The sequence below is a fragment of the Panthera uncia genome, chromosome F1, assembly GCF_023721935.1.
Source record: "Panthera uncia isolate 11264 chromosome F1, Puncia_PCG_1.0, whole genome shotgun sequence".
Lineage (NCBI taxonomy): Eukaryota > Metazoa > Chordata > Mammalia > Carnivora > Felidae > Panthera > Panthera uncia.
The window spans coordinates 66182455-66196083 of record NC_064813.1 but is presented as its reverse complement, the minus strand read 5'-3'; the positions used below and the strand labels follow the sequence as shown (position 1 = coordinate 66196083).

The following is a 13629-nucleotide window of genomic DNA, read 5'->3' as shown; positions in this document are numbered from 1 at the left end:
TCTGTGTCTCTCTCTCAAAAATAAACAAACGTTAAAAAAATACATGGTTTCATGATATATCTATCTACATCAATACAGTAATTTGGGGACACCTGGGTGGCTCAGTCAGTTAAGCGTCTGACTTTGGCTCAGGTCATGATCTCGCCATTCCTAACTTTGAGCCCAGTGTCAGGCTCTGTGCTGACAGCTTGGAACCTGGAGCCTGTTTGGGATCCTGCGTCTCCGTCTCTCTCATTCCCTCCCCTGCTTGTGCTCTTTCTCAAAAATAAACATTAAAAAAATTAAATTATTAAAAAAATGCAGTAATTTGTTTAGTTTGTGTATGTGTTTGCTTTATAAAAGTAGGACCAGCTAGTATATCATTTTTAGGAACTTGGTTTGTTTTTTTTTTTTACTTAATGTTTATAAGATTCATCCACTATTATTACATTATCAGCTGTAATTCATGAATCTCTATTACCATATCATTTTCCATTGCGTGGAAAACTGTGTTTATTCCTTTTCGTGGTAATGTTGGATATTTCTATTTTCTATATATTATAATGAATCTTGCCACTACCTTTCCGAAAAGTGTTCTGGTGACTGTTGGGCAAGACTTTCTCTAAAGGGTAACTGTTAGATTACATAGGGTTTATTTGTAACACAATTTTGTTGCTGTTTATGTATTCTGGACACCAAAACTGTATACATCACACGTGTCACAAATTTCCCAGTTTGTAGCAAGTCTTCATATATTTGTCCTGATGTTTGACGAATGGAAGTTTAGCTTTAATATAATTGAGTATGTCAGTCTTTTTACCTGTATGGTACTGCTTTTGAGATCTGGCTTATGAACTCCTTTCTGACAATAAAGTTGTGAAGTTTTTTTTGGATTTAATTATTATGGATTTAATCAACTGGGAGTTAACTTTTGTATCTGGGATGAGACAGGATCCAATTTCATTCCCGTTACTATGTAATATCAACTTTTAGGGCACAATTTATTAAACACTGTTCTCTGTCCCTGTCGATAAGCAGTGTTACGGTTTCACGTAGCAAGGCTGCCTTCTCTTACCGAACCAGTTCCGTACCAGCTCAACGCACCGGCTTCAAGAAGTCTGGGGACAAATCTTTTACGTTATTCAGTAATTCCATCCCTTGGAATACACCCTGGGGAGATTCGTGCCCATATCCACCAGCATTTTTGGGAAACAGTCTCAAAGTCGAAACGACCCAACAGTGAAGCAGAGAACTGAATTCTGCACCGACGACGGAAAGGACTACGGCAACATGCCGCAGCACAGATACAGAGGCACATGTCGAGCAAAGAAAGGGAAGATACAAAGGTGTATGTCCTGTGCAATTCCATCCACACGAAGTTCAGTGAGGGTAAACTGAACGACATTGTCTAGCTTGCAAACTTAAAGGGTGTAGAAGAAAAAGGTAAGGAGGTGGTTACATCAGAAGCCAGGAAATTGACTTTGGCTAGCGGTGAAGCAGTTTGTGACTGGGGAGGCGCATGGGATACTGGCCAGCAGTGTTCACCCCTTCCACGTCGACATCAGTGTTGGCTTTATGAAAAAAAGATGAACTTATTTCTAATGTTTATGTACTTTCTGTAGGTGTATTCCCCTCCCTACTTCCCCCATCATCTCTAAAGAGTTTTTTTTTTTTTTTTTTAAAGTTTGTTTATGTATGTACGTCTGTCTGTCTCCACCCAGTGTGGGGTTTGAGCTCATGACCATGAGATCAAGAGTCACATGATCCTCCGGTCGAGCCAGCCAGGTGCCTCTAAAGAATTTTAAGGAGAATGGAATGATCCTTTTCTTTCAAGTATGTAGAAGTTTCTGGTCCTGCTGCTTTTTTTGCAGCAAGATTTTAAATTTTTTTTTTCAACGTTTTTAATTTATTTTTGGGACAGAGAGAGACAGAGCATGAACGGGGGAGGGGCAGAGAGAGAGGGAGACACAGAATCGGAAACAGGCTCCAGGCTCCGAGCCATCAGCCCAGAGCCTGACGCGGGGCTCGAACTCACGGACCGCGAGATCGTGACCTGGCTGAAGTCGGACGCTTAACCGACTGCGCCACCCAGGCGCCCCTGCAGCAAGATTTTAAATTAAAGATTGGATTTATGGAAAAGAACCACTCAGGTTATCTCTTCTTGAGTAGGTTTTTCCTAGGAATACATACATCTCAACTGAGTTTTCCAATTTGTGGAGCATAACATGCTTATAGTAGTCATTTTTTAATCTCTCATATACAGCTTATCTCCTTTTTAACTTATAATTTTCTTCACTGATCAACTTTACTAGAAGTTTGTGTATTTTATTAGTCTTTAAGGAACTAACTTTGGTCTTCAGTGAGTCTCTCTATTGTACCTTAGCTTTATTTTGTTAATTTAATATATGTTTCATTTCCTTCACTTCCCATTTACCTTTTGGGGCTTATTCTCTGGTTTTTCTCATTTCTTAATTGGACTCACGGTTCATAAATTTTCAGCATTTTAGAAAGTAATATAAGTATTAAAGGCTATGAATCCCACTCTAGCCACCTCTTTAGATACATCCCACAAGTTGATATAGTAGCATAGTGTTGATTCAGTTTTAACTATTTGAATTACGATTTTATTTTGTCGTTAAATTTTATTTATTTTAATTTACATCCCAGTTAGCATATAGTGCAATGATTTCAGGAGTAGAATCCAGTGCTCAACCCAACAAGTGTCTTCCTTAATGCCCCTTGGCCATTTAGCCCATCCCCCCTCCCACCACCCCTCCAGCAACCCTCAGTTTGTTCTCTGTCTTTAAGAGTCTCTTAGGTTTTGTCCCCCTCCCTGTTTTTATGTCATTTTTGCTTCCCTTCCCTTCCCTTATGTTCATCTGTTTTGTAGCTTAAAGTCCTCATATGAGTGAAGTCATGGGATATTTGTCTTTCTCTAATTTCACTTAGCATAATACCCTCTAGTTCCATCCATGTAGGTGCAAATGGCAAGATTTCATTCTGATTGCCGAATACTACTCCATTGTGTGTATATGTATATATATTCTTTATCCATTCATCTGTCGATGGACATTTGGACTCTTTCCATGCTTTGGCTATTGTGGATAGTACTGCTATAAACACGGGGGTGCATGTGCCCCTCAGAAACAGCACACCTGGGGGCACCTGGGCGGCTCAGTCGGTTAAGTGTCCGACTTCGGCTCAGGTCATGATCTCAGGGTTCATGAATCTGAGCCCCTTGTCGAGCTCTGTGCTGACAGCTCAGAGCCTGGAGCCTGCTTTGGATTCTGTGTCTCCCTCTCTCTCTGCGCCTCCCCCACTTGTGCTCTCTGTCTCTCTCTCTCAAAAATAAATAAAATGTAAAAAAAAAAAAACTTAAAAAACCCCCCCAAAACCCAAGAAACAGCACCTATATACCTTGGATAAATACCTAGTAGTGCAATTGCTGGGTCATAGGGTAGTTCTATTTTTAATTTTTTGAGGAACCTCCATACTGTTTTCCAGAGTGGCTGCACCAGTTTGCATTCCCACCAGTAGAGCAAAGGAGAGATGATTTTATTTTTTACACAGCTTTTAAAATTTGTCCTTTTTCCTTTTAGAACCAGGGTTTGAACCCAGATTCTTCTGATCTAGAACCCAGCTCATAACCATTATACTATTCTTTTCTTAAGCTTAAAAAAAAATGTTTACTTAGTTTTGAGAGATAGAGCGAGTGAGCAGGGGAAGGGCAGAGAGAAGGAAGACACAGAATCTGAAGCAGGATCCAGGCTCTGAGCTGTCAGCACAGAGCCTGACGTGGGGCCCCAACCCACGAACCCCGAGATCATGACCTGAGCCGAAGTTGGATGCTTAACCGACTGAGTCACCCAGGCGCCCCATAACCATTATTCTTTTGCCATCTGGGTTGTTACTAATCAAATAGTGTCCGTACTCTTTAACATGGCATACAAGGCCCTCTGCATGATCTGGCCCCCACAACCTTTTCTTTAGACTCATTCTCTAAGCTCTAGACCACACTACTAGAATTTGCTCTGTGTTTTGGCCACAAAAGCATTCTTTCACTTCCTTGAACCTGCTCTGCCTTTTCATACTGAGCCCATAATGTGTGCTCTAGCCTCACGCCTTACATAACAGATGAAGTCAATTCTTCAGATTTTAATTAGTAATTACTTCCACAGGGAAGCTAGGTCAATTACCTCAACAATTCGTTCTCATAGCACTAACTCTCCCTACTCATACTCAGGCTGCACACTCCATGAGGACAGGGAGTGTATCTCTATCTGCTTACCACTCTTACCTACCCTCAGCACATGGGATAAGTAATTTTGCAATAAACACTTACTGAATGAGGAAATGAATAAATTCCTGCTACATACCAAGTACTATAGTAGGTTCTAATCAGAAAAAGGTGAAAAATTGCTGCTGCCCCTGGGATCTCACTACGTCATGTCCTTTCTTGCACAATCTCCTAAGAGGGGTCCCTCCCAGCATGGGGCTCACACTCACAACCCCCAGGTCAAGAGAGGCATGCTCCCCTGACTGGGCCAGCCAGGCACCGCTACACGGTGCGCTCTTAACGCCCATGCCCACAAAGAGAACAGGATTTGAGAAGAAATGAGATCATGTGAAGAGAGACACAACTTCTCAACCAGTAAGCTTTTAGTTTCACTGATGTATCTACAAGCTTGTATTACTCATGAAAAAAATATATATCCTGTATATTCTCTAGAAAAAGAAGTCTTTTTTATAGATGATGCATTAGAGAGATATAAGAAACCTCTATATGGGATTCACCAAGGTAGATGATAGAGAAAAAGACTGATAACTGTCCTACTGCTGTTTGGCAAGAGAATATAAAGAAAACCAAATGATGTCATACAACAAACATTAAGGGCTATCATTCTTTTTTTTTTTTTTTTTTTTTTTTTTTTTTTTTTAATTTAAGTAATCTCTACACCCAACATGGGGCTCAAACTCACAACCCCAAGATCAAAAGTCACAGGCTCTTCTCACTGAGCCAGCCAGGCGCCCCAGGGTTATCATTGTGACTGCAGGTAATGAGCACTTAAAAAACAGGTATGGAACACAACACATACTAGTGTCTTCTACTATGCAAAAACGTGCAAATTAAAATAAGCAGCAAGTAACATTTAGGAAGTATATTTCAGCTGTATCAGATTGAGAAAGGTTTTTTTTCCCTGCCCCCGGATAAAGATTTTTTAAAAAGATAATTTCCAGGGTAGATAAGGGTGGGGGGTAAAGAGTACGTGACTATTAAGACAGCAGTCTGACAATACATGTTAAGAGGCTTAAAATGTATCTAGCAGTTTCAGTTTGTATTTCTCTGTGAACGAGGGATGCCATTGACTGTGACTGACATGCTACATTTAGTAAAGGAAAAGCCATCTGCAAATGGTGAATATTGTCATTAGCTCATTTAAAAATACCAAATATACCTTCAGGGAATGAATCTGGTTGGATACATAACAAAAGGATTAAATGCTCTTATTTTGGATGACTTTTGGCTCTGTGCTCTGTATCTTTTAGAAAAATGTAAAAATGTAACCAGGAAACTATGAAGGAAATAAATCTAACATGCAGAAAAACGTATGCGATGACAGGAAGACAAGGTTAGAGCATACAGGAGATGGTGTGATAGTAAAAATAATTCCAGGCGCACAGCTATGTACTGGGTAAAATAGGTAACCTCTCTGGGCCTGGACCTCCTCACCTGTAGAGTGAGGGGATTAGACTGAATTGTTACATTCCCTGTGCTTAATTATTTATAATTTGGGGCAGTTATAATAAGAACCCCCCCCTTGTTTTTAAAGTAAGTGGGGGAGGGGCAGAGAGAGAAGGAAAGAGAGAATCCCAAGCAGGTTCTGCACGCAGGCTCAGACTCAGGAACCTTGAGATCGTGACCCAAGTCAAAAATCAAGAGTCGGATGTTGGGGCGCCTGGGTGGCTCAGTCGGTTGAGCGTCTGACTTCGGCTCAGGTCATGATCTCACTGTTTGTGGGTTCGAGCCCCGCGTCGGGCTCTGTGCTGACAGCTCGAAGCCTGGAACCTGCTTCAGATTCTCTGTCTCCCTCTCTCTCTCTCTGCCCCTCCCCCGCTCACGCTCTGTGTCTGTCTCAGAAATAAAATAAACATAAAAAAAAAAAGAAAGAGAGAGTCGGACGCTTAATGAACTGAATGACCCAGGCGGCCCTGAAGAGGAACTTTTCAATAAAACAGAGAAGTGCAGGTTTTCTATAACGAAGAGTCACTCAGCTGCGTATGGATAGGTCACATCTGTGACACGTCTGTGTGTCCTCCACCCAGACCAAGTGTGAAACCAGGAATTACCTTTCAGTGCGCTCTCGTTCTTCCTCTGGGAACGGCTTCTGCTTTTTCTTGGTCTGTTCTTCCAACAGCCAACTTTTCCTCTTCAACCCCTTCTTCTGTTCTGGACTCAGGTTCACGCTCTGGACAACAGCCTCGATGACATCCGTAACGGTGTCAGGACGGAAGGGCGCCGCTGCTCTCTCCTCGCCTTCGCTCAGCTCGGGGCCGACCAACTGGGCGGCCTGGAAGGCTTGCATCGACACCACGGCCTGGAGGGGGCATTTCCGAGGTCGGCCTGGTCTGCGTTTCACGAAGTTGTTCCCTGTCCTGGCCTGTCTTTGCAGTTTTTTGGCTTTTAGTATTTTGTTGACATGGTCCAGGTTTTTCTTGGTGGCCAGGATTTTGTCGTAATTGCACATTTTCCGAGCTTGGCGCTGCATGGCTTCCACTACGCTCCTCTTGATGTGCGGGGGCGAACGGCTGCTCGGCAACTTTTCAGAGAGGAGTGAGATGCTACCACTGCAGGAGTCGCCGGGGACCGCAGGCACGAGAAGGCTGTCTGGTCTCCCCGGGGCTCGCTCCTTGCCGTGGCTGTGGCCCGGACTGGAGGAAGGCGGCACAGAGGCGGATGTGATCGCGGCCTCGACGCTCTTCCCCAGGGGCGCCTGGTCCTCATGTTGTACCATCCGCTGCAGCAGACCGTCCACGGAGTCATCCCCAGGAGCGGTCGCTCTCGGACTTCGAGAGGAAACGCCATTCACTAAATGAGGTGACAGATCACACGCAGAAGAAAAACGAACACAGCCAGTCATTTAAACGACTCTTTACACGGAAGAAAAGGAGCACTGCTCCATCTGTCCTCACAACATCACACATCCTAAGACCATGTGCGGTCCTCTCTCCCAGGCAAGTTGGTGGTTTACTTTCCTGAATCGGGCCTATATGACAGTCAGATTCTCAGGAACTTCAAAACTGGCCTATGCCTCCCTATTACCAGTGAGTTAAAAAGCAACAACAATAACGCTCACTCTCTGAGATGAGGACCAGGAATGAATTGTTTATTTCTTCAGAAATGAAGGTCCATTTGAGTTAGGAGACTCGACAGTTAAACGCCGGACAAAGGGGCGCCTGGGTGGCTCAGTCGGTTAAGCATCCGACTTCGGCTCAGGTCACGATATCGCGGTATGTGAGTTCGAGCCCCGCGTCGGGCTCTGTGCTGACTGCTCGGAGCCTGGAGGCTGTTTCAGATTCTGTGTCTCCCTCTCTCTCTGCCCCTCCCCCGTTCATGCTCTGTCTCTCTCTGTCTTGAAAATAAATAAATGTTAAAAAAATAATAATAATAAAAATAAAAAAAAAAAAAAAAAGAAAAAAAAAAACGCCGGACAAAGACCTTCCACTTAACCCTTGTTACCTTAGTGGCCCAGGGACTTGGTGATCTTTGTCTCCTCAGATACCACTCAGCGCATTTTCGTGACTATACTTCATGTGGGAAAGGCTCCCGCTCCTCTGGCCAGCCATGTTAGTTTCACAGTCTTTGTAAACGTCGAATTGTAATAGGCCTACTTCCCAAGATGCCTCGTTGTCTCCTACTAATGATCACAGGTAATGCTTCTCCAAAATTGATGGATGCATATCCTGTCTATCTGAGTTTAAAATGCGGTAGGATTCTAGGGGCTACTGTACAAGCCCCCGGCATTCCAGATTTCAATCAGATTACACTGGACTTTTTCTCCAATTACCAATAACTTCCTTCAAATAATATCCAGTAGTACTGTTTAAATTCAAACTCTCAGTGACATTTTATATCCCTAATTTTTAAAATCCGGCCTCCACTGTTTCTCTGATAACCCACTTTCTCTCCCCATTCCTCAGCCCCATCAGCGTTAGCCGTAGAGGCCCCTCAGCCCCAGTACTGCAGTGTTACCTTCTACATTTATTTGCCCACGGGGGACACGTTCGTTCTCATAGTTTCCACGATCAGAACACACGTGCTAATCTTCACTTTTATCTGAAGGTCACCAGAATGAGGACTGTCCCCTTCTCACTCTCTGGCCCGAGCGCTTCTCTCCTTGATGCAGGCCTCCCTGCTCCCTTTGACGGTTCATTCAATAGCACGTACATTCTGGTGTCTCCCCAGTCTCTCTCTTCTGCGTAACACCTGTTTTTCTACTTCTCTACTTTTGCATGTTTCATAGATCTCTCGTACTCCTGTTCGTTACCTCCTCCCTCAACCTTGTTCCTCCAAAGCGCCAAGCTCAGTGACTGGTAACATAAAGCCAGCTCTTCAACATTATATACACAGAGCACCAATCACGTGCCAGGGATTTTGTCAGCCAAGCTCAGGCCACATCGTCTGTCATTTCTCCTCTACTCTCCCCACAACTCAAAACGTTTGACTTTACGTTCGTCTGGCCTCTTGAACCTATCCATTGCCTTCACACCACCACGGCCCCTCCATACCCAGCTAATCTTGCCTCCCTGCCCGAAAGCAACAGCCCAGCTGCTTGTAGAGCTATTACAACCTGTACATACACAACTCTTTTACTAATTCTCCCTTCAAGGAGTAGGATCTAGGGGCACCTGGGGGGCTCAGTCGGTTAGGCGTCTGACTTTGGCTCAGGTCACGATCTCACAGTTTGTGAGTTTGAGCCCCCACGTCAGGCTCTGTGCTGACAGCTCAGAGCCTGGAACCTGGTTTGGAATCTGTGTCTCCCTCTCTCTCTGCCTCTCCCCCACTCATGCTCTGTCTCTCTCTCTCAAAAATAAATAAACATTAAAAAAATTTTTTTAAAAAGGGGTAGGATCTAATGCCTCTCCTCTTGAATATATGTTGCCCTTGGTGAGCTGCTTCTAGCAAAGAGAAGTCGATAGAGGTAAGAATATGGTGATTTCTAAGGTTGGGCTAGAAAAGGCAGGACACATTCCACCTGAGTTTCTCTGAAACCTCTGCTCTGGGAACCCAGCTTCCACATTGTAAGTAAGTTCAGGCAATCTACTGTCACGTTTCCCAATAGATCCCGCTAAGGTCATAGCCAATAGCTTTCATAACAGTGACTGCACTCATTAGTATTATCATATACTCTTTTAGTGTATTTAAGTAAATTATCCCTTTGGCTTTGCTTCAAAACAGTTCATGGATGGGCCATAAGATATCCTGTACAAAACTGTTTTCCTACGGTTGTTTATATATCTCAATTACTACACACATAGTCTCTACACATATTTCATTTCTTTGAATATCCCTGGAAGGTTAGACACTCAGGTTTATGCCAAATAGGAATTAAATTTGCATTTGGCTGTGGAAGAACTCAGGGCCCTACTACTCTACAACAAATTTTCATTGATTTTTTTTCTGGGTTCCACAGGCAGTGTGAGACAGGAGGTGACACAGAGCATGTGTGTGGAGAGGAGCTCCTTTTCGGGCTCTGCCCAAAGCCAAACTGAAACAAGGAACCACCAGGTTCTTCTGTGGCGGCTCTGTTTCTATTTGCTCTCATCCTGGTAAATGTCACCTTCAGGGAGCGCCAGATTTACGCCGGGAAATCTGATGGGGACTTCTGTGCTGCTAGAGTCTTAGGCTTTGTCCTTTGTCTCTTGCACCTGGATGTTTCCCAGTAATCAGGCTCTCACCACACCAGGCAGATGTCAAGCAGCTGTAATACTCCTAATTCCTGTTAATCAAGTTTTCTGAAAGTTTCTGGTTTCCTGTCTACTTACTTCAAATTTCAGCAATGTTTTAAGAAATATTTTCCATATTTTATCTAGTATTTTTAGTTTTAAGTACCGAGAAGCATATCTGTTGGCTCTGTACATCTCCTCTGCCTCCCTGCTGGAAGCAAAGCTCAAATCCGTACCAGGGTCACCTGAACTCAGCCAGCACCTTCTCAAGCAGCCAAACTGCTCTAACTCCACCTGCAAAGTGCTTTTATAAAACTCGTTTTCCCAATTACTTAACACTTTCTGTCCCCATGTTTCTTGACCTCTTTGTGACATCTGACATTAAGAGGTTTCCATTACATGTACTCTGTGGTTTTTCTACATAAAAAATCTATTTAAAACTTGTACGTTATCACCGATCTCTTTTCTTCCGCTTCCCTCGAAAGCGAATGTTTCTTAAACCTGCATTCCTGCCATCCTCCCAAGTGGTATCTTCTTGCTGGGTAATCTCACTGGCTGCCAGATTAAAGTTTGTATTACCTACTGTTAGGCCTGCGCCTCTACCAGAGATGCCTCTCAAACTACAAGCCGCCACTTCCGAACGGCCAATTAACATCTCCACCCCAACGGTCCAAACACTGTTCAATTTTAACATATCCCAACCTGAAGCCATTATCAATGCATTTCTCCACACATTTCTTGTCACATCCCACTCTCTACATTGTAATGCTGTAGAGTTTTCCCAAAATGTGTACGCGGTAGACTGAGCCATTATTCATAAATATTTGCTGCCCTGCCTTCAATGACACTATACACCCGACACTTCCTCGACGTGAGACTTAACCATGCGATCTGCTTTAGCGCTGAAATGTGAGGAGTGACAGTTAGCTCTGGGCAGAAACTTTAAGAGCTGGTCAGTGCGTTGTATGAACCTTCACCCTTTTCCACACGACCAGCAACGCTCCAGATAGAGGCTGGGTTACACAAGGTCCTAGAAGGAAGACAACGCAGAACAGACCCATTATGGTCACACAGCGTGAACAAAAAGTAACAACACTTTGCTGTTTCAAGCCACCGAAATGTGGGACTTTTTTTAGCACTGCAAAACCTATCCTATTTTGAACTGCACAATATATCAAATAATTTCTATCTTCCTGTTCAAAATCCTCTAGTGGCTCCCAACTGCCTCTACAGTAAAGTCTCAATTCCTTCAAATGAAAAAACAACCAAAAAAACCCCCTATGCCATGTGGGTTATTACTTTTATAGCTTCATGTTCAACCACAATCAACACATAATATCCCTCACACGCTAGTCATCTCAAATAACGTGCTGCTCTCCAAAAACAGCATTCCATTTTATGGTTTTGTGCTTTTCTTCGGACATGTTATTGTCAGTGTGTTAAACACATTCTTACTGTTTACCCACTCATGTACTCAAATTACAGTAGTATTATGTGTCACATCTTCAGGGATGTTGTCTTCTTCTTTTTTTTTAAGTTTATTTATTTTGAGAGACAGAGAGAGAGGGAGACCGCACATGCGCACCTGAGTAGGGGAGGGACAGAGAGACAGAATCCCAAGCAGGCTTACTAGCACCGTCAGTGTGGAGCCCAACGCGGGGCTGGAACCCACGAACCGCGAGATCATGACCTGAGCCAAAAGCAAGAGCCGGCTGCTCAACCCACTGAGCTGTCCAGGCGCCCCAGGGATGTCTCCTTTAGTCACCACGCATGTGGTAAGTGCTCGAGGTGCCTACACCGACCGGTCCGTTACAGAATTTAACCCACCTTTTAAGTTCCAATCCACACTGCCTTAGCGCACCCACAGTCCTTCACCTCAACACAACTTGTAAAATCTTTATTTTCCTGTCCGCCTACTCTTGAACCTAGTCATTTTGAACGATTTCCTCTGGATCACATCCAAATCACTGCAGGTCTGGGAGTGAGCCCACCCGGACTCAGGGAGACTGGGGGGGCTCCGCACTGTGTCAGTCTGCACTGTGGCCCCCTCGCGCGTCCTAGAGTCACTTCTGTCTCGTCCACAATGTCTTGTAAGTAAATGTAAGCTGTGATTTCCGCGAGAAGCTTATTGCGTCGTGCGGGAAGTCTGCTCACAAGTAGCAGACGGGAGAGTCGGGTCAGAGTCCGTCCGTGCAACAGGGGGACTTGCCTGTGGACGAAGTGCTCTCCGAGGACGACCGCTTCCGGGCAGGGCTGCTGCTCGTGCTCTCGGACAGTCGCTGGGAAGACTTCTCTGAGGTTGGCTGGGAACCTGGAGAGACAGGAAAGGCCAGGAATCACAGGGAAACTCACGTCTAAGTACAATTTCAAACGATTGTGTGTCAGAACTAGACTATTTGAGTTGCTGTCATCACCACTCCCAGCAGCCATACAACTTGCGAGCGGACGGGGAGTGGACGAAAAGCAGGGAGAAGCCACACCGCGTGCTGCCAGCACAGCCTCACGGGCCTCTCCCACGTCAATTTCTCCTGTCACGTTACACAGGGAAAACGATTTTAGAGGGAGAATGAACGGAATTCATGTTAGTTCTGGCGCATCACCACCAGGAAACACATCATCGAGACATTTATCGATAAAAGTCACCGGCAGGACTACAATCACACCTGTTCCTGATTGTCAGTTCACATTCATCCCAGAAACCGACGGACAAAATGTACAGTGCAATTAATTAGGAACAACTGATGTGAGAAAAGCAGGTCCAACCTGAGCGTTTCATTTGATAGAATCAGAGTTGGATCTTAAACCTGTGAGGTCACCTTCACACTCTGTGTGTTTCCCCTATAGCATATTCTGCAAGGACTGCTAACTTATGTAGGAAACAGAGCAAACGTACTTTAAAGCTGTACGCTTGAGGTTCCTTCGTTATATACGTAAGAGCTCTTAAGGACAAAGAAACTCGATTTCCTTTCAAAAGTCACATACTCAATGTTAACCAAAACCCCTATCAATGCGGCATAATTTAACACATCTCTTACTCAAGAGAAAAATATGTTGTTCAGGAAAGATTCTTCTTCTGAATAAAATATACTTGGTTCTGATACTGGATTCTTTAGAACCAAAAAAGCCAGCTGTTGAGAATACATAATAAATGTCTATATCACGTTGGTCAAAAAAACTAGCAGTACTCTGAAATGTTCACTTTGCACTTGAAAGAAGTTACAAATAGAAAGCCTATGCACAACTGTAGTACAACTGTAGTACAAAAGTATCAGAAATCAAATACCTGAATATGAGATTTCTAAGATCCACCTCTAAACGAAGAGTGAACTCCTTGATGGAGATGTGACTAAGTGAGCAAAGAACAACTTGGGGACAGAACTGAATGGAGCCACGTTTCTAGTGTTTCCCTTTCTCTGACACAGATAATAATAAACCGTGAGCTTTGTTCTAATTATGTATTATCATAAACCACATCATTGTAAATCCTCTCTGAGTCTTGCTCAGGCGAGACAGAAGGCTCTGTGCTGCCATTCAACAGTAACAAGTTAGGTTCTCGGGAAACTGGTATTGTAACAATACATCCTACTTCCCCAACACAGACATGACCAATGTGAGATCTATTCAAGAAGCAAGACTGTTTATCCTTGAATCTTAAAAATAAATACAAAGGGATTTTAAAAACTGACAGTACAATGAATCCACCCT

General features: G+C 43.8%; 2 protein-coding genes across 7 annotated transcripts in view; one reads left to right on the top strand and one right to left on the bottom strand.

Moving 5' to 3' along the window:
- DAP3 (death associated protein 3) overlaps positions 1-13629 on the top strand; it is a 320245-nt gene that overhangs the window by 191573 nt on the left and 115043 nt on the right. The window lies entirely within an intron of this gene.
- The window catches only part of ASH1L (ASH1 like histone lysine methyltransferase), a 192900-nt gene that overhangs the window by 96726 nt on the left and 82545 nt on the right, over positions 1-13629 (bottom strand). For all 6 annotated transcript variants that reach the window (XM_049634839.1, XM_049634836.1, XM_049634841.1 and 3 more), the window contains exons 4-5: positions 12134-12235; positions 6328-7066 (exon numbers count right to left, since the gene is read on the bottom strand). In XM_049634839.1, coding sequence (XP_049490796.1) covers positions 6328-7066; positions 12134-12235 — 841 coding nt within the window. The remainder of the gene's footprint in view (positions 1-6327; positions 7067-12133; positions 12236-13629) is intronic.